The sequence below is a fragment of the Hyperolius riggenbachi genome, chromosome 3 (genome assembly GCF_040937935.1).
Source record: "Hyperolius riggenbachi isolate aHypRig1 chromosome 3, aHypRig1.pri, whole genome shotgun sequence".
NCBI lineage: Eukaryota > Metazoa > Chordata > Amphibia > Anura > Hyperoliidae > Hyperolius > Hyperolius riggenbachi.
Window position 1 is genome coordinate 317,967,949 of NC_090648.1, and position 22,594 is coordinate 317,990,542.

At 41.1% G+C, this 22,594-nt stretch overlaps 1 protein-coding gene across 7 annotated transcripts in view; it reads right to left on the reverse strand.

Annotated features, from left to right (window-relative positions):
• SRGAP1 (SLIT-ROBO Rho GTPase activating protein 1) overlaps positions 1–22,594 on the reverse strand; it is a 220,951-nt gene that overhangs the window by 68,965 nt on the left and 129,392 nt on the right. For 6 of the 7 annotated variants that reach the window (XM_068276769.1, XM_068276772.1, XM_068276768.1 and 3 more), the window contains exons 4-6: positions 18,978–19,040; positions 8,398–8,577; positions 5,810–5,938 (exon numbers count right to left, since the gene is read on the reverse strand). In XM_068276769.1, the coding sequence (XP_068132870.1) occupies positions 5,810–5,938; positions 8,398–8,577; positions 18,978–19,040 (372 nt within the window). Of the gene's footprint in view, positions 1–5,809; positions 5,939–8,397; positions 8,578–18,977; positions 19,041–21,271; positions 21,401–22,594 lie in introns of those variants that run through there. The other variant, XM_068276773.1, reaches the window with a different exon arrangement.

The following is a 22,594-nucleotide window of genomic DNA, read 5'->3' on the forward strand; positions in this document are numbered from 1 at the left end:
AAAGCTCTTCTATCCTTGAAAATCCCTGAAAGACTCCCCTACCAAGAAAAATGGGATCAAGCTCTAGGGAAAAAACTCACTGAGGAGCAATGGGACCACATCCTGACGAACTCCCACAAAGGCACAATTAATACTAGCACCCAAGAATTGAATTACAAACTCATTTCCCACTGGTACAACACTCCTGCCAAACTTAAAAGCATGGGCCTAACCGATAATGACAAGTGCTGGAGATGTGGGAATATGGGAGGGGACCTTATACACATCTTTTGGACCTGCCCTAAAATACTAAACTACTGGCACCAGGTTCATATCTGGGCGAAGAAAATTTCCTCCATAGATATTCCTTTCACTCCAGAAACATATTTACTTCACGAAATTCCTTTTTCATTTAAATCCTACAAAAAGTGTGTACTCATACACCTAATTAATGCAGCTAAAGCCACAATCCCCGGATTGTGGAAATCGGAGAGCCCCCCATCCATTGCCCAATGGTGGGACAGAGTTAATCGAACAGCTGATATGGAGGAGATAGTTCTTACAGCCCAAGACAGGGTAGACAACTACATTAAAACATGGGCCTTGTGGTATGACTTTCGTGACTCCTCTGATTATAAGTTAGTGATGCAAAAATCTTAAACTAACTATACTGCTTAGGAAACGGTCACTCTGACCAAATGTGTTAAAGCTTTGTTCCATGCTATTTTTCTCTTGCCACCTGATGATAGTCTATTATATGTTAAGATTTAATACGCCTTGGAATATATGTCTTATCCATGTACAACTACACACATGCTTTGCCATCTTTGTATGTTATTTGATCATTATCACTTAATAAAGCTTAAAAGTGAAAAAAAAAAAAACTTGTAAAGTCTTTTTTGTAAAGTCAAGTGTAATATTTGTGATTTCTAAAATGAAGGAAATCTGATGTGAAAAAAAATGTACATAATGAAATGTGTGCACAAAGAAAAGACATTATATTTAGGCCCTCCCCACCAACCTTGGAGCCAGGAATTATGCCCCAGACAAGAGCTTAATGTCAAACTATAGAAATGTATGCATCTAGCAGTTTCAGGACTCTTCATTTGCATTGTTATTGCTGCTGCAAGCTTATGTTATGTGCCAGTCTAGCACATATCAAGAAATTATTCTAGTAAGGCTGCTGGCTCTCTCGTTCCACTGCATATCATCTATTTACACTGAGACCTGCAACCCTTATGGGAAACACCTTGTCCTACATTCAAACTGCCACAAATAAAAGAAGTACTACACCAAAGCATTATAGTGTCAACACAATTTATTGGAGAGAAAATACACTGAGGAGAGTGCAGAACAGACTTGGCACCTTCCTTCAGTTTTCATTTCACACAGTACAGTGCTATTTCTCATTCTCAGGAATGCCAGCTGTTAGAAACATTTCATTTAATGCAGCCAAGTTGGATGATGAACTGCGAACACATTGAAATGTGTAGGTTTCCAAAAATAATTCCACTTCATCTAGGGGGAAACTGTTGTTTGGGGAGTGAAGCAGGTTGTAATCCAGACATCACTACATCATGTCATAAAGCGGACAGGCAAGGGGTCTGTGTATTTATGCCAGTTACGCCTGATAGTTTGGCTTATGCTCCCCATCCATGACACAGTACTCTGAGCACTGCTGATCTCTTCTATATTAGACTTTCCATGTGAGCTATAACGTTTTCACATAGTCTTAGCTAGTCTCAGACCAGAGTCTTAGCAGTGGTTAGTGCTGTTGCTTGTGGATACTAAGTGCAATATACTGCAAACATGAAAGATTAAAGCGAAAATTAATAGATCTTTAGAGATCATTTTGGGTGTTCTGAAAGTAGGGTTGTACAAACATGCTTTTATGGCTCCCAAACGACCATGTTCTGCTCCATGGAAAAGACATGCAAAGCTGCGCCACACTGCTGAAACTTCCTTTGAAGTTCCTATAGAAGAGAAAGCAGCAGGAGACTGGGCAAGCAATGTCAGGGGGATGCATACGAGAAGTAAAGGCGCTGGGAAATAGCAGATAGTAGAATATCCGTAAATGCAATGGTAATTTGCAATAAATATTACCAGTATTTTACTACAGCTTAACCAAACCCTACTCACACAGAACCCTCCCCCCTCCAATGCCTAACACTAACCCCCATCTTTAAAACCTACCTTCCTAATGCCTATCCTTAACCTCCCTGTCCCCCCCGATGCTAATGATTCTAGACACCTAACCGTAACTGCCCCCCATTATCTAATTTCCTAATTCTTCCATCACAATGTTATGTTTAATATTTAAGTACAGGTACTCTTGAAGTACATTTACATGCATGCATAACCACAAATTATAAACAGCATAGAAACGCTTATTGTGTTGTGAAGCTCTAAGCATATCTGAAAGTGGTGCATCAAAGTGGATGTGAAGAAACAGCGGTTAACCACATTATCTCTGTGGTGTTAATCTCTATGACTGTCTTGAAAATTGGGTACACACAAAGGAAACACCTGCTGCAGTGGAAGATCTTGCTTCTAATTTACAATCTGCAAAGAAAGCAGTAACCCACAAGGATTGCGAGCGTCTCTTATGGAACAGGTAAAGAAAGAAGCAAATATCAGGGATTAACTTGGCAGTGGCTTAAAACAGCTGAAGAATACATTAGGTAAATATTAGCTATTCACTAAAATAGAGCCAGGAAGCAGACTTCTACATAAACCAGATATACCGGGCAGCACAGCGGCGTAGTGGTTAGCGCTCTCGCCTTCCAGTACTGGGTCCCCTGTTCGTATCCCAGCCAGGGCACTCTCTGCCCAGAGTTTGTATGTTCTCCTGTGTCGTGTTGGTTTTCTCTGGGCACTCAGGCTTCCTCCCGCACCCCAAAAACATTAGTTGGCTTCCCCCTAAATGATACATACACTACACTATACTTACATAGACATATGACTATGATAGAGATTTGATTTCTGAGCTCCTCTGAGAGACAGTTAGTGACAAGACAATACACTCTGTACAACGATGTACAGCGATAATTATAACAAAAAAATCAGGGCTGTGGAGTCGGTCCAAAAATCCACTGACTCAGACTCCGACTCCGACTCCTCAGTTTAGGATTCCACCGACTCCGACTCCGACTCCTCGACTCCGACTCCTCTAATTTGCATATTACAATTTTGTTGATTAAAAGCATGTAACATGAAATTCGTCTCTTAACTGCCAAAGCTTAGGAATTTTACAAGACAACTGAAGTGAGAAGGATATGTAGACTACTATATTTATTCCCTTTAGACTAAAACTAGTCCTTGGTAAGAGTACTTGTAAAAGATACAAACCGGAACAAAGAACATCTATCAGGCCCTAGGCAATGTAAGTGTGGGTACATGTAAGAATGATGTGCAGGTACTCTGCAGGGGAATGAGGAGATTGTAAACAGACAACACCTCTGTGTTCAATGTGCACAGCATTCTCAGTGGAATCCCTGCAGCTCTGTGGGGAGTGCATATGTAGAGTATAGTACTACTGTGTAACAAAGTAAACCTGAGACAGATGAAATTAAAGTTTTATACATACCTGGGGCTTCCTCCAGCCGCCTTCAGGATAATCAGTCCCTCGTTGTCCTCCTCCACCACCTGGATCTTCTGCTATGAGTCCAGGTACTTAAGCCAGTCGGGCGTAGTGCGCATGCACACACTCCGCCGCCAGGAGCATACTACACCTGTGCAGCCCTATTGCGCAGGTGCAGAATGTTCCTGGCTGTGGGAGCGGCATGCGGCCAGACAGCAATGACTGGCTGAATTACCAGGACTCATAGCAGAAGATCCGGGTGGTGGAGGACAGCGAGGGACTGATTAGCCTGGAGGAGGCTGGAGGAAGCCCCAGGTATGTATAAAACTTTACTTTTCATCCGTCTCAGGTACCCTTTAATTTGTAGTCACCAAACCAAATTTTAACAACATATCAAATTATTTGATTTCATCAGCAAAGGAAGTGCATACATTTGCATAAATCAGCATCAATGCAGAATTATTTCCATCTCATTGACCATCTCTATTAGTGACACGGCTACACATCAGGCTTTATTCTTACAGCATAGATGTTATTTAGTATATATAAGAGATTCCTGTGTACACATCATATATACAGTCACAATCAGATATGTATATCTGACCTTAAAAATACGGGGACTGCTTTATTGAAGCAGCACAAGTAACTAATTTTGATTGGTTTATTTCATTTTTGTGGACTAAGCACAGCTATTACTGTATATATACTGTATATATACATTATTTTTAATGACTATTATCTGAGAAATAGAACATTTTATCATATTTTCTATTTTAATTACAGTTACAAATTCATTAGGAGTTGGAGTCGGAGTCGGTGCATTTTTTCCCGACTCTGACTCCAGGCACCCAAAATTGCCCGACTCCACGACTCCGACTCCACGACTCCGACTCCACAGCCCTGCAAAAAATAATATGCGTACATTTGGCCATGGCCAAATTTCAGCGCAGGGTGAAGCCGAAAGACTGCTCACTCAAACTCCTGGATGGCGTTTATGCTATGGTGGGGATATTGGGGGGAGGGATACGTAATTTGGGCACCAGCTATTGCTTCCCCTATTACCCCCCCCAATTTGAACTCTGGCTAGCGGTGGGGCCCAAATTAGTCACTGAGAACTGCTTTAGTTGTAACTCTCATTACGACCAATGGTGGTGCCCAAAGCACTACACCGAAAGTAGCAGATTCAGATATAAGATGCCAAGTTTGTTATTTATTGTATATTATCTTTGCCAATAATGCAGATATTGAAGAGGCACCCACTGTAGATTCCAGCACTTACACAACTGTAAATCCCATATACCAGATCATTTCCGCACAGCAAGCTAGCTACCTATGGGGTCTATAGGCAAGGCCAATATTCACTTCCGATTCATGAAAGCTCCTTTAAAATGATCAGAAGTGATTTTCTCTGTGGACAGATCAGAAATGACCAATAAACAATAGTTTTATTAATCATTAAGGGTTTGGATGTGGTGTTAAAATATTGATCAGTTGTGCACATAGAATGTTCTGATCCGTAAAAATCAATATAATGCTGAAAACCTGCTGGAACTTGCTGGGAACAAAATATCAGATGGAAGAACCATCTCACACGTGTGCACATTGATTTGGCATTTCAGCAAGATCAATAACCTTTAAGAAAATTGGAACAATCCATTCCCTTAAAGACCAGCCAGGAATCTGCCCACACGTGTAAATAGTAATGATTCACAGATCAGGTTCCATCAGCCTGACTATGGTAAAGTGTAACCCCCCCCCCCCCTCAATGTATGGAGGTGACTGACAGTGCAGTGATTCTGAAAGTGTTATTTGGCATTTAGGAGGAAGGAAAAACATTCACGTATAACTGCACTTAACATGAATTTAGAGAGCGCTGAGATCTTGGTTCTGGCAAGTATCCAGATGCCTTGAAAATGTGAAAATGTCAGCATGGCATACCTTTAATGTGCGGTAATTGCAGTAATTGACATTTCACTCATCAGGGTTTGGCTTGATGAAATTCAAATTCAGGTTACAAAAAAGCATTCCTAAATAATTATTCCACTGTAAGTGATATCATTGGAAACACATGAAGGACAAGGTACTGTGCACTAGTACAATAATAAAACTATTCAGAGGTAAACGTGCTCTGCTGTACAAGGACAATACAAGTCGTCTGTGTGACTCATAGATGGCTTCTACTGCCCTTCTAGTACACGGCAGGGATTACCTTCTCCTACATTTCACACTAAATACGAAAAAAGTACTTACATCAATTAAATCAGAAAGGTCATGGATGTAATATTTGAAAACCGAAGCATTTGTTGCCTCCAGAGTTAATAAATATTCATTCCGAGCTTTGATAGACTTTAATTTGTTTTCAGAATATTTGGCTTGCCGCTGTAGAGATAGAAAAGAATGGACTTGGTTAAAGCATTTCTGATATTGCTATGTCATACTCACAACACACACTGACACACACTGCTGCTGCTTCCTTAACAGGGCACTAACTAGATATTAATAGCCCCTCCCCCCCAGCAGGATTCTTAGCAACTCAGAAATCTATTACTAGGTCTAAATGTAGTCATGATCAACATACAATTACCAAAATGTTGAAGTTTTAAATTATATTAAAAAAAAAAAAAAATGGCTTGGGGGTTGGTGTCTTAGGGTCCATTCACACTGTGACAATATCGCTTCAAAATGTGATACAATGGTATTCTTCTTGTGCAGTGTTTGTTTACCGGGCAATGTGTACATTTATTTCATTGTACTGTATACTTCACTGTATAGTCACACTGCACAACTTTTCAGCACTGTTTCGATAGTATCTCAATGCAATGTGCACAGTGTGACAGGACCCTTACAGACTTGTCTGTACTTCACAGACCAAACATCAAATAAAACTTTGTTCTCAATTCTTGAAAGCAATTTTACATACACATAACAAACTATGCTCGTTTCTGCCCGATACCACTAGTTTCAGGTTACATTAAGTAAAACCAGTACACAATGTAATGGTGCACTGTATAAAATCCATATAGCCAGTGGCAGCTATAATCAGAGTCTTACATAAATGGATTTTTCCCTCTGAAAATGTATACAAACATTACTGAAAAAAAACATACAGAGATATCGTGCGCTCCAAGTCAATGTCACACAGTCACAGATGGTTCCCCTTTTGAGTTCAAGACACAGCAGCGCTCCAGAATAGGGTGGTTTGCAGAAGAACTAAAAGAAAATGGAGCGCGCCATAGTGCATTAAACGTTTAAGAGGATTTTATTGGCAATTAAAAGTTATACGTCACACGCTCACTGACACTCCAGCAACGCCCACCTCCCAGTGAGACGGAGCCCAGGACATCGGGACCCGCGCTGCTGGCCACAGCGAGTCATCCTCCAATGCAGAGGCAAGCGGCTGGCAGTCCGCTGATATGCGAATTACACAACCACTGTTTGTGAGTATAACTTTTAATTGCCAATAAAATCCTCTTAAACGTTTAATGCACTATGGCGCGCTCCATTTTCTTTTAGTATTACTGAAAAAAAAAAACTACAATTCCTTTGATATAGCGCAGAGCACTAGCACCTTTTAGCCCTGGGTCTGACTCTTGCCCAGGACTGCATGGCGTTTCTATATTCTTCCTGTGGTTATGTGGCTCTTCAGTGGACAATTCATCCAACATCCCAAACACCTACTGATCAGATAATGGTTCGGACATTAGACCATGTATATGGCAGGGATTAGCATGTGTGTTCCTCTGAGTATCAGTTACAGATGTAACTATGTACTGTACGCTAAAAGGTGCCAGTGCTATATTATTAAATAATTATTACAGTATTATAACTTATTTTGCACACGGACTGGGTATTAAGTGATAATAAGGTAGAGACTGGCAACATCTGAGAAAGCTTAATACAACACTCTCTCTCTCTCTCTCTCTACCACTGGAATGGAACGCAGTTGGTGTAAAATAGCCCTAAAAACAAGACAAAAAACAGCACAGCATCTACAGAAAATCTTACAGAAGAGCCACTCAGTTGGTATTTGATATACAATGTCTTGTACCCCCATGATCAATTATTATGTTGCACATATTCAAAGTTTGGAAGCAATGTTGATCTGGGGCCTTCCTTATATCCATGCCCCATAATGTTTCTCTCCTGTAGTTTTCTCACCATTTGTTCTCCCCAAAAGAAATATATCTTACATCACACTGCTAATGTTGAATCAAATGGGGGATTCAGAAGACTCTCACCAACATGAAACAAACTTTACCTTGAACTGTACAGCTCACACGTCTATGTGTGACTACCACCAGGTCTTGTCTCTGAATATCACATGCAGTGTTTCGCCCATGGCTGACCCACTTCTGGTGGGCTCACACGTGCCAAATTTCACCAGGACTACCATTTATACTGTCTGCTCATACTTGAAAAAGAATAGTGACATTTCTTCTCAGCGCTCACATGTGAAAAACAGTCTACAATACCAAGGAGACAGCTTACAATACATGCTTAAGAGAAGGAGATCATAGTCCAAGGTGGACCACTGATGGAACAGGAGTTATATAAAATAAAAAAAAACCTGCTAGGCGTAGGACTGAGATGTGGATTAACTTTCTATTCCTGTTTGCTTGTGGGAGGTTACCTCTCTTTACCAGAACATGTTACAGCAATAGTACTGAATATAGGATGTATGAAGCAAGCTGTTATGTTCAGTAATTATTGTCCACAGACTTGCCCAACTACATTAGGCAGGGCCCTGCCATGCTCAAGGTATACTGCGGCCTACTTGCATAGATCTGCAAAGCTTTGCAGATAGCAGTACATTAATATTTGACAAAGGACAGACTGACCTTCTCCTTCATCTTCTCGATTTTCTTGACTGAGCTCCTTCTTTGGTGTTTCTCCTCCAGGCGTAAATGGAAGACCGGGTCAGACCTTCCAATTTGCTTCTCTTCTTGTTTCTCAGCTTCCTTCAGCTTACACTCTGCATTGATGCTCTCTGCATGGTACATGTGGTACGTTTTCATGACCTACAGGTGGAGATACATAGAATGTAAAAATATAAAAACCCATTACAAGATAAATGTATAAAAAAAAGACAATCCTGAAACATATCCCTATTAAAGATTTTAGGGAAGGGCCAATAATTACGTGCACACACATAGGTGTTAAGTGAGAAATAAGAAATCTGCAGGAGTTTGTATCCAAGACGAGATTCCTACATCGGCAAATGCATTTTTTTTGTTGCTGGTCCACAAAATTAATCATATTTTACTAGCTGAATCGTGTAGAGTCTTCTCTAAAGTTTTTATCCACTCCAGTACTCCTGCCCAAAGAAATATGGTAAATAAGGCATATTTCATAAAAATATATACCTTTAATTTGTAACCAAAGATTGCTGTAACTAGACCTAAGCAGAATTCACCAAAATATTTATTTGGGAGTGCTTCTTGGCAGAGTTCAGTTCTCCAGATTCCCCTGTACCCCTCCCTACTGATTGTTTGCTTAAAGGGCAATTATCACAAAAATACACAAAAGATAGGACTTGTACACATGCTCAATGTTCTTTGGCTGATATGGCTTGGCCAAAAATCTAGCATGTGTACAATAAGTGCTAAAAGTGGGTCGATTTTCTACGTTTTTAGAATTTATACCTAATCGGTCAGTGAAAGTTTCAATCCAGTTAGCCTTATTGATAAACTTAGAAATTATTTTAGACAGGTCAGTGATCAGGCACAGCAGTACATTTAATTCAAATCAGTCCACGAGAGAAGCAGTGGCAGATTGATGGCTGTATAGCATTGTACATGTCGAGAGAGGTTCAAAAAGCTAGGAAAGAGCAGATCGATTAATACACATGTCTCATTGGGAAGGAGCGAGGAAAGGTGGCATAATCGATGACTTCTATCCAAACGATTTTTGTTTAGGGAGTGATCACTTGCCAAATCAAGCCGCAATCAATCTCTGTATGGCCAAACTTAAACAGCATTAACACAGAATTCAAAGTGAGGCAGCACACGATGCTATATGGATGTGGAACAACCCTAGCTAATGAGCTGATCAAACTCTTGAACTTTCTAGCAATACTTAGGTGTGATACAGGGGAATTGTACAGGCTCTGCAAATGGGTGTGCTGTTCATCAAATGGTGTACACCATTGTGGCTGCAAGGAAGCATGCTTTTACTCATCCATCACGTCTGGAAAAGCATAGCTGGCTGCAGGCTGAAATGTAATAGCTTGCGAGAACTTGCATATGTTAGATCAATTTTCAAAAAAAGTTTAGCTTTTCTTTAAAGAGAACCCGAGGTGGGTTCTAAGAATCCTAATAGCACACAGAGGCTGGGTCTGCATATAGTTGCTATACAGCGTCCTCCCCAGGCCCCCCTGCACTCTGCTGTCTCCATAAATGAAACGCCGTGCTAGCGACATTGCCAGCTGGCTGTATACCTCTTGATATGTCAGTCTCGCCCGGCTCCCCCGCCTCCTCTATGTCACCGCTCCCCGCCTGCGTCCCTTCCCTTCCCACTGATTGGAGGGAAGGGACACAGGCAGGGAGCGGAGATATAGAGGAGGTGGGGAAGTGGAGAGACTGACACATCCAGAGGTAAAAAACCGGCTATCGACACGCTGTGTGTCGCTAGCATGGCGTTTGATTTATGGGGACAGCAGAGCGCAAGGGGGCTGGGGGGAGGCTGTATAGCAACAGAGGCTGGGCATTATATGCAGACCCAGCCTCTGTGTGCTATCAGGATTCTTAGAACCCACCTCGGGTTCTCTTTAAAGCTATCTTAATGTTGAGCCATTAACTCCTTATGCATCAAGATTAAACTTAAAGTGGATCAGAGATAAACTTTTACATATTTCATAATTGTCCCCTTACATATATTTTATAGAGCATTCCTCAAGCCAAATACTTTTTTTTTAATGCCCTAATTCCCTAAACTAAACCAGCTGCACACACAGCTCCTCCAGCGTCTAGGCATTATGAGTCCCATGTAGCAAATGCTAATGGGAGCTCAGTCTGGGGAGGAGGAGGCGGCTTTTCCCAAAAGAGGAGGAGTTACCAGCCGGGAGCTGTTGAGATTTCAGAAGCAAGGGGAGGAGAGGGGAGTGGTGTTTTCACAGGCTGAGGGGTGGAGATGCAGAGCAGCTTGGCTGTGTAATGATAACAAGCAGAATAAGACTGCTCTCATTTGATCACAGGAAGAAAATCATATACTGGTGAAGCTAGATTTACTGTGTAAACTATATAAACTTTAGATAAGATATATAGACAACATACTTGCTATCGTTAGTTTTTCATCTCGGATCCGCTTAAAGTAGGGGAGACAGCCATACAGCCCAGGAAATAAAACCTACACATATAGGTAGATAAATATTTGTTCTACTTGCATAACTTATGAATTGTACTGTCCACGTTTGGATTTCAGTGAAATTTATAGCAAATAAAGAGAAAACTGTTCCTGGCATTTTCCATTTTTCTGACTGAAGCCAATCCTAATGTCATTTCCTCCCATACGCTTTTTTTTCCTTCTTCTTTCTCCTAGAAACTGCACTGTCATATCTAGCTTACTTTGAAAACACATGTGAGCACAGCATAAATCATATTTCAGTAGCTCACTGAGCTGCCCTCAGCCAATCATTGAGGAGAATGAATGTGGAAGAGGTGATGACAAGCTTGGTAATTTACCAAATAGAGCCAGGCTGACTGAAATAAGTTTTACTATAGCAGAAACATTTCTGATTAGATTGGAGTACTAGCAATGCAGGTTCAGGTTGCAGGCTGCATAATAAACACAGAGCAGCGAGTAAATGGAATTTGATTTTATGGCTGACAATCTCACTTAATGACCCAGTCTGTACTCCAAGTACAGTGTGGATCCCCTGGTTGCAAACAAGTGCAGTTGGAGTGTATGGGCAATTTTGGAAATGCACATATGGCTGCAGATTGAAATGGCAAGATAATTTTCATTTACAAAAAAAGGCAACATTCACATCTTTAAAGGGACTCCGAGCAGTGCAGAAACTATGGAAAGATGCATATCATTTTAAGCTCTCTTTCTCCTCTTTACAATGATATATAAACCACCACCCTACACCTTTTAGTTTTCGTTATTTTCGCGATCGAAATTGCCGCGGTGGCGACTTTGATCGCGAAACTAGAGAAAACTAAAAGGCGTAGCATGACGATTTAGGTGTCGCCAGAAAGAGAAGAAAGAGAGCTTTAAAATGATATCCATCTTTCCATAGTTCTATTGTATTACACAGGGCGACTTTTTCTCAAAGTCAGCAGCTCCATTCAGCAGAAAAAGTCGCCCTGTGTAATACAATGTAACTATGGAAAGATGGATATCATTTTAAAGCTCTCTTTCTCCTCTTTCTGGCGACCCCTAAATCGTCGCCCTACGCCTTTTAGTTTTCTCTATTTTCGCGATCGAAGTCGCGGCCGCGGCAATTTCGATCGCGAAAATCGCGAAAACTAAAAGGTTTATATATCATTGTAAAGAGGAGAAAGAGAGCTTTAAAATGATATGCATCTTTCCATAGTTTCTGCACTGCTCGGAGTCCCTTTAAAAGCACTTTATAAATGTACATTAAATGAAATTCAACCTCAATTTAAGACATTTAAAATGACATTACGTGAGTATCAAAGCCAGCTATTGATTTTGTCACCATGTGACCACTAAATTAAAAAGGGTTTCTGATGAGATTTGATTATGACAGTGGTGGCGACAGCGGACTGTAAAATCAATTTTAATTGACTTTAGGTTCTCTAATGCTACAGTTAACCAAGATGCTGATTTGGGGAAGAGGGGATACAAATGAAATTACATTTTCATATCAAAATCACATATGGTTTCCCTTTCTGTTGCAGAGGTTTCTCCTATCACCAAGTGTTTTATTCAATTCAAATCAGGTGAAAGAATCGCTAAAAATATGGATCATTAATTTTAGTTCCTAGAAAATCTAACCTTTATTGGGTAAGACAACAGGTCTCTGTCCATCAGTGAAGGCTACTTCCATTAATTTTGGTCATGTAGTATAGCTGTAATGTGAATGAACACCATTGCATAATGTAAAGCTATATATGCACTTTGAAGTAATGTTGCCAGCAAGAATTGGGACTTTACTCCTTTGAAGGCAGCTTAGGGCCAAGTGCTGTACAGACAAGGTGCTAGACTACAGGCTAGCAATGTGTACTTTTACTACAGAGCAGGGAGAAGGGCCAACACACTGTGTGTGAGGGGTAAGGAAGAAAACTATGCCTGTGCTAGGCTAAGACAATCCAGCATTCTGGATCTATCGGCAATGCGTCGGGGAGGAACAGGGGTCACCGTACGCATGCTAGATTCTTGGCAGAGGTGACCCTGACTGGCTGAGAACCATCTAGTGTGTATAAAACACTAGAAGCATTTTCCAGCATGTGTGATGGCAGTCAGTGGCTATAAGGTGGCAAAAACATGCATTTAGCCACTCTCATACCGTGCTTCCTCCATAGTTCATTAGAGCAGTGAAATCTGTGCAATACAGCCACTGCTCATTCACATAAAGGCAGCTGCCTTAACCTAGATGCTGCATGCAGTGTCTTTTCAAGCGCCCTCCACAGCGGTGACTGCCAACCATACAAATGTGAACAGAGTAGGCAGTTTTCCATGACGACAGCAAAATGCATGCTCAGCATGTTACAACAATTTATCTGTAGATCTTCTGACACATTTCTGATTGTAACTTGGCTGGGCTATGTAGTGAGTGATCCCTGCATCTTTTAGCCAAGAAAATACATTTGGCGGTCAAGTACTTTATTCATTTATTGACTCTCTAAAAATATGTAACCTGTGGCCTGACTTCAGAATGAAATGCAACCATCTAGCAGTCTATAAGGCTGCCAGTATGATTAATGGCATGTGTCTTCTGCAACAAGCTGTCACCCTGGGCCTTTTCCTTTATATAGATCAGTCAGTGGCAGGTGGTTGATGTACATCGTATCTCTTATTGAGTCATCCTAGGCTCTAGCAAACTAACACAATTTCTGCACAATTTTATCCCTACAATGAGACTTCAATAACAGATATTTCACAACCAACAAGGGAAATCATGACTTGCAGCATAGACAATAAATGGAATTTCCGTCCTACCAGGAGAAAGAAATAGAGGGCACCTTACCAGCCAAATGATTGGGAAAAAATAGACATAATGACAGGGAAGAGAACTACATGATAGATAAATAAGTATATAGCTAGGAAAGCAATGTTACTTCAATGTATACTTGGCTGTGCAAGATCTACACTCCTACAAACAGCATGGCTGTAAATATCCACTGATTGCTAACAATAGTCTAAAAAATTGCAGCTTATTTATTCTTCTGTTGCTCATCTTTTTGTTACGCTTTGTACACACTAGACTGAACTTGGTCGAGAATCTAGCACGAGTACACGTCTCATAAGGTTGGTTAAAGGTTCGGCACACCAGATCTTTAAACGCCAATGAGTAAGTGCATTGTTCTCATGTTTACACCACCCACTAGGGGCCGCTCCATCATGCACCACTCTGCCATCCCTCCTCACCTCTCTATACAAACCGTACATGCCGATTAGGTATACCGAGCTTATTTTATCTTCATGAAACAAAAGTTTGAAAATTGAAGAAGGTGCCGACAGAAATTCTTAAGGTGCATTCAAACCTCCAATTCTGAATGGCCAATCACTGACCAACTTTTGGCAACTCTGTAGTATGAGGGCCAATAGACTTTGAATACTATGAACAGATTGTGTGGGTAAGCACTCATACTATATGGAAGTGGTTACATTGGCAAATCAAAATTGAATGTATGTATGCACCCTTAAAGAGACACTGAAGCGAAAAAAAATATATGATAGGTGAATTGGTTGTGTACTATGAATAATTACTAGAAGATTAGCAGCAAAGAAAATATTCTCATATTTTTATTTTCAGGTATATAGTGTTTTTTCTAACATTGCATCATTTTATAATATGTGCAGATTACACAACACTCAGCATTCAAAATGAGTCTTTCAGAGCAGTCTGTGAAGTAATGAACTCTCCTCTAGCAGAGGAAAAGTAAACAGTTCAATTACAGTTGCGATAATAAAAGTCAGATAACAGCCCTCTCCACGACTAAGTTAGTCGGAGAGCTTAATAGCTTTTTTGCATAGAGATAACAACTGGAGTTTCTCAACTCTTCCTGTACTGGAAACAATTAGACTGATGTATCTGATCTTAATGTTTTTTTTCTTAGCTGTACTACACATACAAATCATAATATCAATTTTTTTTTCGCTTCAGTGTCTCTTTAAATACTCACCTGATGATGCAGAGATGGATCCCAGCGACGTCCCCTGGGCCTGAACACAAGTATTTCCCAATCCATCTTCCTGCCGGCGGGTACACACGACAGCAACAAGCGGAAAGTGTAGTGGGTATAGGCATTTAGTCCATTATGTCAGAATGAAGTCAGCTTTCATAATCAATGCCAGTCCAGTTTCAGTAAACTGGCAACAGTCAGACTATGAGACACCAAGGAAAAGCAATGAGCAAAGACTAGTAACTGTTCCTATTATGTGATCTAAATACAACTGTATGGGACACAGTCATAAACTAGAAATGGTTTCCCAGCAGGACTGGTTTTCTGAATTGCATTGTAGTTACAATATGTGACAAGTGCAACTGTGAACACTCCATAATGAATATCTTATGTAACGCAAGGTGTTATTTTCTATTTGAACTCCATTAAAATGTATGTATTCCTTTAGATGTCACCTTCATTATAAAAAAAAAAAAAAAAAGTCACACTCTCTATAATTTCAACAAAGCACTGGCTTCTCTTTATCCACTTTGATCACTTCTGAGAATAAACAAGATTGGGAAATGACTTTGCTGGAATGCTCCCAAAATGCCTCTCTTCCCTTCATGTGACAGTCCGCATGCTGCACGGATTGAAGAGGAATGTGATTTACAAATGCAGAGACACCAGCTGGTGCACTGTCAGAAATAGCTGCACAAATACATGGATTAAAAATATCAGCGTGGCTTTATATACTGCTGGTTAGCATACATTTCAGACAAAGGGATCTTACATATAACAGAGTTAATGGACCAAATTCATGCATTAAAATATGATCAGTTACATAATCATTTCCCCACATACACCGAGTCCATCATAACAGGACAAAGCACCCCACTGGCTTCAGCTAGCGTTTGTCTGCAGAAGAATAACAGCCATGATCAATGCTATTAGAAAGCCTCAGCATTAAACTGTTACAGGAATCAAATAGAGCCCATAGCAAAAGGTCTCCTTATCTGGCTATGTAACACGGACATAATAAAAGGATACATATCCATGTCCATGTTCTATCTTATGACCAAGCTCTCATGGGATTTTGAAATATAGTTCAAGTAATAAAGTAGCCGCAAATTCTAACAACCAAATACAAAACCCTCTGCATATGTGAATGTGTGTACACACATGGGACAAAATTGTAAACACAAGGCCAGGCATCACTGGACATAAAGAAGCACCACTACTAAAGCCATCTGCTTGCCAAGTTTGTGTCCTGAAACAATCGCTGTGGTAATCTTGGAGGTCATTATATGTGTATAGAGCCCCTAGATGTCAGCAGCCTGCTGTTTAATGATCCACCGAGTTGGCTATTATTGTAGTTCCCTGTGCAGCTCAAAGTGTCCACCCTCCTCCATGAAACAAAACCAGTTTCTCAGCAGAGAGAGGAGCATATCTGAGCGAGGATCAATAAAACAGAGGTCCGGTATAGAAATAAAAACTACACCAAAAGCACAAGTTATAACAGAGTAGTGGGAAAAATGTCTAAAAACAGACCACATCCAGATTTTTTGGATAGCCACGCCCCCTTTCTGGAACACTGCCCTGTAGAAAGTCATGTGTCAATCTGGCTCTTATTTAACTGTTAAATTTACAGTGGAGGTCCACTTAAAGAAAGTCATCTAAAACAATCTTTTTGGTCAGCAACATTTTACCACCTGTCCATGGCTCAAAAAAAAAAAAACCACAACCTTTTGTGCACTAAAGTTAGCCTTAGGCCCGGTTCACATTAGCGTTCGCCATCCGGATTTTCCGGATCTGATCCGGACCGCATACTGTACAATCGGAACGTACGTTCCGCATAGCAATGTAAAGTCTATGCGGACGTTCACACGCGTCCGTTCCGTACAGTACGGAGCCGGATCGGATCCGGACTCTTTTCCAACATGCGCTATTTTTTGGGTCCGGATCTCCGGCCCACGCACCCGGACCTGAGCCTGACAGCACCATCAGGAACACAGAAACCAATGGGGAACGGAAGGCACAGAACACACTGCCTACAAAAACCTGACGTTCTACCCCACTTCCTATGCGTATGCAAGCGGCCATTTCGGATGGGGACACATGGGCCAAGCATGTCTGGAGTGGAGCAGCAGTGACAGACGTGCTGGAGCTGTTTGGCAGAATGTCGGAGGTGGAGGTGAGGCCTACAGCGGAGGAACCTGATTCTACAAGTGCACTAGGTGCACCTTCTGCTGACCCCAACATTTTTTTTTTCAAATTTTGCTATATTTTGCCCACGGATCCGGATGGCAGCCTGATGCATGCCTGATACAAACAGACCGGATCCGGATCGGAACCGTACGGTTCTGATCAGGATCAGGTTAGGATCCGATCAGGATCCGGTCCGTTTATTTGCCAAAACGCAAGTGTGAACGGGGCCTTAGAAAATGGAGAGAGGGAAAAGCCACATATCCATTTGGATGACAGTAGTCTCTTATGTGTTATTTACAATGGCTTCAGATGACCATCCAACAGAACAGTAGTACAGGTCTCCGGAGATGTCAGCAATCATCTCTTTACCTATCGGCTTAGCTGGTTAATACTCACCCAACAGCTATTGTAGATCCTGCTGCAAGTTAATGTAGGACACCTCCAGCTTGCCACGCCCCCAGAGAGATCAGCAACACATCTGTACTCTGGTCATGACTACAATGGTAACCACAGATCCTGAAAGATCATTTTGGGTGACACTTCTCCAAAATGTGTACATCACTTGAACAGCATGTGCTAGAATGCACGGTGTGGACTTTCTACTCTCTAAATTTTCATTCACCCAGAAATGAAATGGAAGGGTACCATGACATCATGTTTTCTTTGGAGCTTTAGGATTAGCAACACAACCCTTGTACAATGCCGGAGTGATTGGTGGTTTGTAATTCTGAACTAAACTGCAATATTATTCAGCATCAAAAATTTGCACAAGTAGCAGCCCTCCCTCTTAAGGTGCTCATACATTTATAGATTGCCACATCATTGTGGGAAAAATATAAATATTTGCTGATCTGAATTAGGCCTGTGTCACACAAAAGACGGCAACTGGCAATCGAAATGCACTAAGAGCAGCTGCTGCAAACTTCAGCCACCACCTCTAATCACCCAGTAACTTAAAGAGACTCCGTAACAAAAATTGCATCCTGTTTTTTATCATCCTACAACTTCCAAAAGCTATTCTAATGTGTTCTGGCTTACTGCAGCACGTTCTACTATCACCATCTCTGTAATAAATCAACTTATCTCTCTCTTGTCAGACTTGTCAGCCTGTGTCTGGAAGGCTGCCAAGTTCTTCAGTGTTGTGGTTCTGTGATGCATCTCCCCCCTCCAGGCCCTCTCTGCACACTGCCTGTGTATTATTTAGATTAGGGCAGCTTCTCTCTTCTCTCTTATCTTTTACAAGCTGGATAAATCCTCCACTGAGCTGGCTGGGCTTTCACATACTGAAGAATTACATACAGGCAGAGCTGTCTGCACTCTGCAGGAAGAAACAGCCTGACACTTCAGTGGAAGATAGCTGCAGGGGGAAAGAAACACACAAATGATCTCTTGAGATTCAAAAGGAAGGGTGTATACAGCCTGCTTGTGTATGAATGTATTTTCTATGTGTGGACATACTGTACATCAACCTACTTCCTGTTTTGGTGGCCATTTTGTTTGTTTATAAACAAACTTTTAAAAACTGTTTTTAACCACTTTTAATGCGGCGAGGAGCGGCGAAATTGTGATAGAGGGTAATAGGAGATGTCCCCTAATGCACTGGTATGTTTACTTGTGTGCGATTTTAACAATACAGATTCTCTTTAAGGTTGTACTACAAGTACCAGCATAAGGCAAGCAAGCCACCTGAGTTACATGGGCCTTAGGATCTTCAGCCTTCTATGTACTGTCATCAAGCAACAAGCCACAAACTGGGAACAGAAGTCAGGTCAGTAAGCAGACAGGTAAAGCAGGCAACGTTTTTAATATTAACATTTTAAATATGGATACTCAGTGGGGCTTCTACATTGCTTTTTGGCCCAGTTAGGAGGAGATGAGTTGCAATGCAGAAAACATAACACTGCAGATGTGCTCCTTACCGTATACAGCTCATTAAGTACTTTCATTAGATCCTCATGAAGCTGAAAGGCAATTTCTTTGCTCTGTAATGAAATAAGAGAAAGTAATGTAAGCTGAATGCAAATACATTTACCTCATTTTTCAGCCATTTAAAAACTGCAGCTTAAGCCATAAAATACAAATCATTTAGCAACTTGTATTACTAGTAGATTTGGTGTAAACAAAAAGTAGCTATTAAATGAAAAAAAAAAAAAAAAAAAGTCTACAGTATACCCACACACAGACATATTGCATTCCTTAAAAGGAGCTATTGTATCTCTTCTAAGGCTATGGAAGTCACACCTAGAGATCTGATTTCCTGCTTATGAGTCAGAGAACATAATAATCATTGAGGTTTTACCCTAAGGATGAAAGGGATGATGCCCTCCCATCAACATGCATGACAAATACAAATATCAATGGTTATTCAGCTACAGTGAGAGGAGCTAACCAAACTGTATATCATATCACGATACTCAAGATAGGGTTATGTGTCTCTATTGGTAGGGCCGGCGCTACCATAGAGGCAAAGGAGGCAATTGCCCCAGGGCCCCAGAGCCTGTAGAGGCCCCTAGTGGCTACAAGAGGAAAACATTTTTCAAAAAGACCTTATAGTTTTTGAGAAAATCGATTTTAAAGTTTCAAAGGAAAAAAAAAAAAAAAAGACATTTAAAAACCCGCCGACTTTAACGGTTAAAAGCAAATCCACCTTAAAAGCTAGAAACCCTAAATTAGCAGGATATGTTAGGGAGATCATCCTACTACTATAATAAATGGGAAAGTTCGGATGTTTGTTACTCTATCACGCAAAAACGGCTGAACGGATTTGAATGAAATTTGGCACACACATAGTACATTACCTGGAATAAAGTATAGGATACTTTTTATTCCCATAACCAAAAAGGGGGCGGAGACAAATACAAATTTCACTGGAAAATGTAAACTGCAGGCATTCTTACACTGTTAATGGTAGGGTTCTCAAACTTTGCACAGTTGGTCGCTGGGTGACTGGGATTAATATTCATAAAAGTGGGTGGAGTCTATAAAAGCCAATCAAAATTAACCTATTGATTTTCAAGGGGAATATTTACATTGCTGCCATTCTTGCACTGTTAATGGCACAAGCCTCAAACCTGGTACAGTTGATCATTGGGTGACTAGGGTTCAATTTCAGAAAGGGGGAGGAGCCACAAACAGCCAATTAAATTTGTTTAATTTCAATGCACATTATTGATGCCAAACATCGCAAAGATCACAAACTTGGTTATTGATTAATTGCGTGTTAGGGTTAGAAAAGTAGGCACAGCCAACACCAGCCAAATACATAACAGGGAAACGCCGGGTCATAAGTAGGCGGAGACAAATACAAATGTTACTGGGAAAATGTAAACAGCAGCCATTCTTACACTGTTAATGGTAGGGTTCTCAAACTTTGCACAGTTGGTTACTGGGTGACTGGGGTTAATATTCACAAAAGTGGGTGGAGCCTACAAAAGGCAATAAAAAATTACCTATTGATTTTTCAGGGGAATATTTCATTGCTGCCATTCTTGCACTGTTAATGGCACAAGCCTCAAACCTGGTACAGTTGATCATTGGGTGACTGGGGGTTACATTTATAAAAGGGGGTGGAGCCACAAACAGCCAATATGATTTGTTTCATTTTAATGCAGGTTATTGATGCCAAAGACCGCAAAGCTCACAAACTTGGTCATTGAGTAATTGATTAATTGTGTGTTAGGGTTACGAAAAGTGGGCGCAGCCAGCACCTCCAAAATACATAATCGGGCAATGCCAGGTCATCAGTAGGCGGAGACAAATGCATATTTCACTGAGAAAATGTAAACTGCAGCGATTCTTACACTTTTAATGGTAGGGTTTTCAAACTTTGCACAATTGGTCACTGGGTGACTGGGATTAATATTCAGAGAAATGGGTGGAGCCTACAAAAGCCAATCAAAATTCACGTATTGATTTTCAAGGGTAATATGTAATTGCTACCATTCTTGCACTGTTAATGGCACAAGCCTTAAACCTGGTACAGTTGGTCATTGGGTGACTGGGGTTCAAATTCAGACAAAGGGGTGGAGCCACAAACAGCCAATCAGATTTGTTTAATCTCAATGCAAATTATTGATGCCAAAGACCGCAAAGCTCACAAACTTGGTTATTGAGTAATTGTGTGTTAGGGTTATAGTAGTAAAAATGTTTCTGTACCGTGTTAGCCAAACAATATATGTAGGTAGAAAAAAACAAAGTCTTGTAAAAGTAATACCTTTTAATGGCTAACTGATAAAGTTAAATAATGCAAGCTTTCTGGGATCTAGTCCCCTTCTTCAGGCATATTTCTAGATGTTAGCTGTAGTAAAACACTGATGCAGGGAAACAGCAAACATGAAGTTGGCAGTTGTGCTGCTTGCTGTTTAGCAGTTAGATGTCAGATGTTAGATGTGTTAGGGTTAGAAATAGTAGGCGGAGCCAACACCAGCAAAATACATACCTGAACAATGTTAGGAAATAAGTGGATGGAGAAAAGTACAAATTTCATTGCGCAAATGTAAACTGCAGCCATTCTTACACTGTTAATGGTAGAGTTCTCAAACTTTGCACAGTTGGTCACTGGGTGACTGGGATTAATATTCAGAAAAGTGGGTGGAGCCTATAAAAGGCAATCAAAATCCACCTATTGATTTTTAAGGGGAATATTTAATTGCTGCCATTCTTGCACTGTTAATCACCTGTACCTGGTACAGTTGGCCATTGGGGTTCAAATTCAGAAAAGGGGTGGAGCCACATCCAATCAGATTAATTTTATTTCATTGCAAATTATTGATGCCAAAGACCGCAAAGCTCACATACTTGGTCATTAAGTAATTGTGTGTTACAGTAGCCATACACTGGTCGATTTGCCATCAGATTCGACCAACAGACAGATCCCTATCTGATCGAATCTGATCAGAGAGGGATCGTATGGCTGCCTTTACTGCAAATAGATTGTGAACCGATTTCAGCCTGAAACCGTTCACAATCTGTGGTGGTGGTGGTGCTGTCGCCGCTTCCCCCCATCCCGCATACATTACCTGCTCCGCCGGCGCGACTCCCGGATCTCCGCTCTTCTTCTCCGCTCTGGTCTGGTCTGCGGCATGCTTCCCTTCTTCCTGTCTGGGGGAAGTTTACACAGTAGAGCGCCCTCTACTGTTTAAACTTCCTGCCGGGACAGGAAGAAGGGAAGCATGCCGGAGACCAGACCAGACCGGAGAATGAAGAGCGGAGACCCGGGAGTCGCGCCGGCGGAGCAGGTAATGTATTGCAGCTCTATTGCGTCGGTCGTCGGGCACTCGAACGCCGCTAGCGATGCGCTCTTTACCAGCGGGCGATCGACGGCTATTTTCCGCACAGCGCGATCGACGGGATCGGACGGAATGGATCGAAATTCGGCGTGTAGCGCGAACGATTGGCAGCAGATTCGATCCCAGTGATTTTGACAACTGCCAAAAAAGCATGCAGCAGCTACATCACCTGCCAACAGTAAAAATGTCACCATGTAATGTCAGAATGTAAATCAGGGATTTAAAAGATATTACATTAGGTAAACACT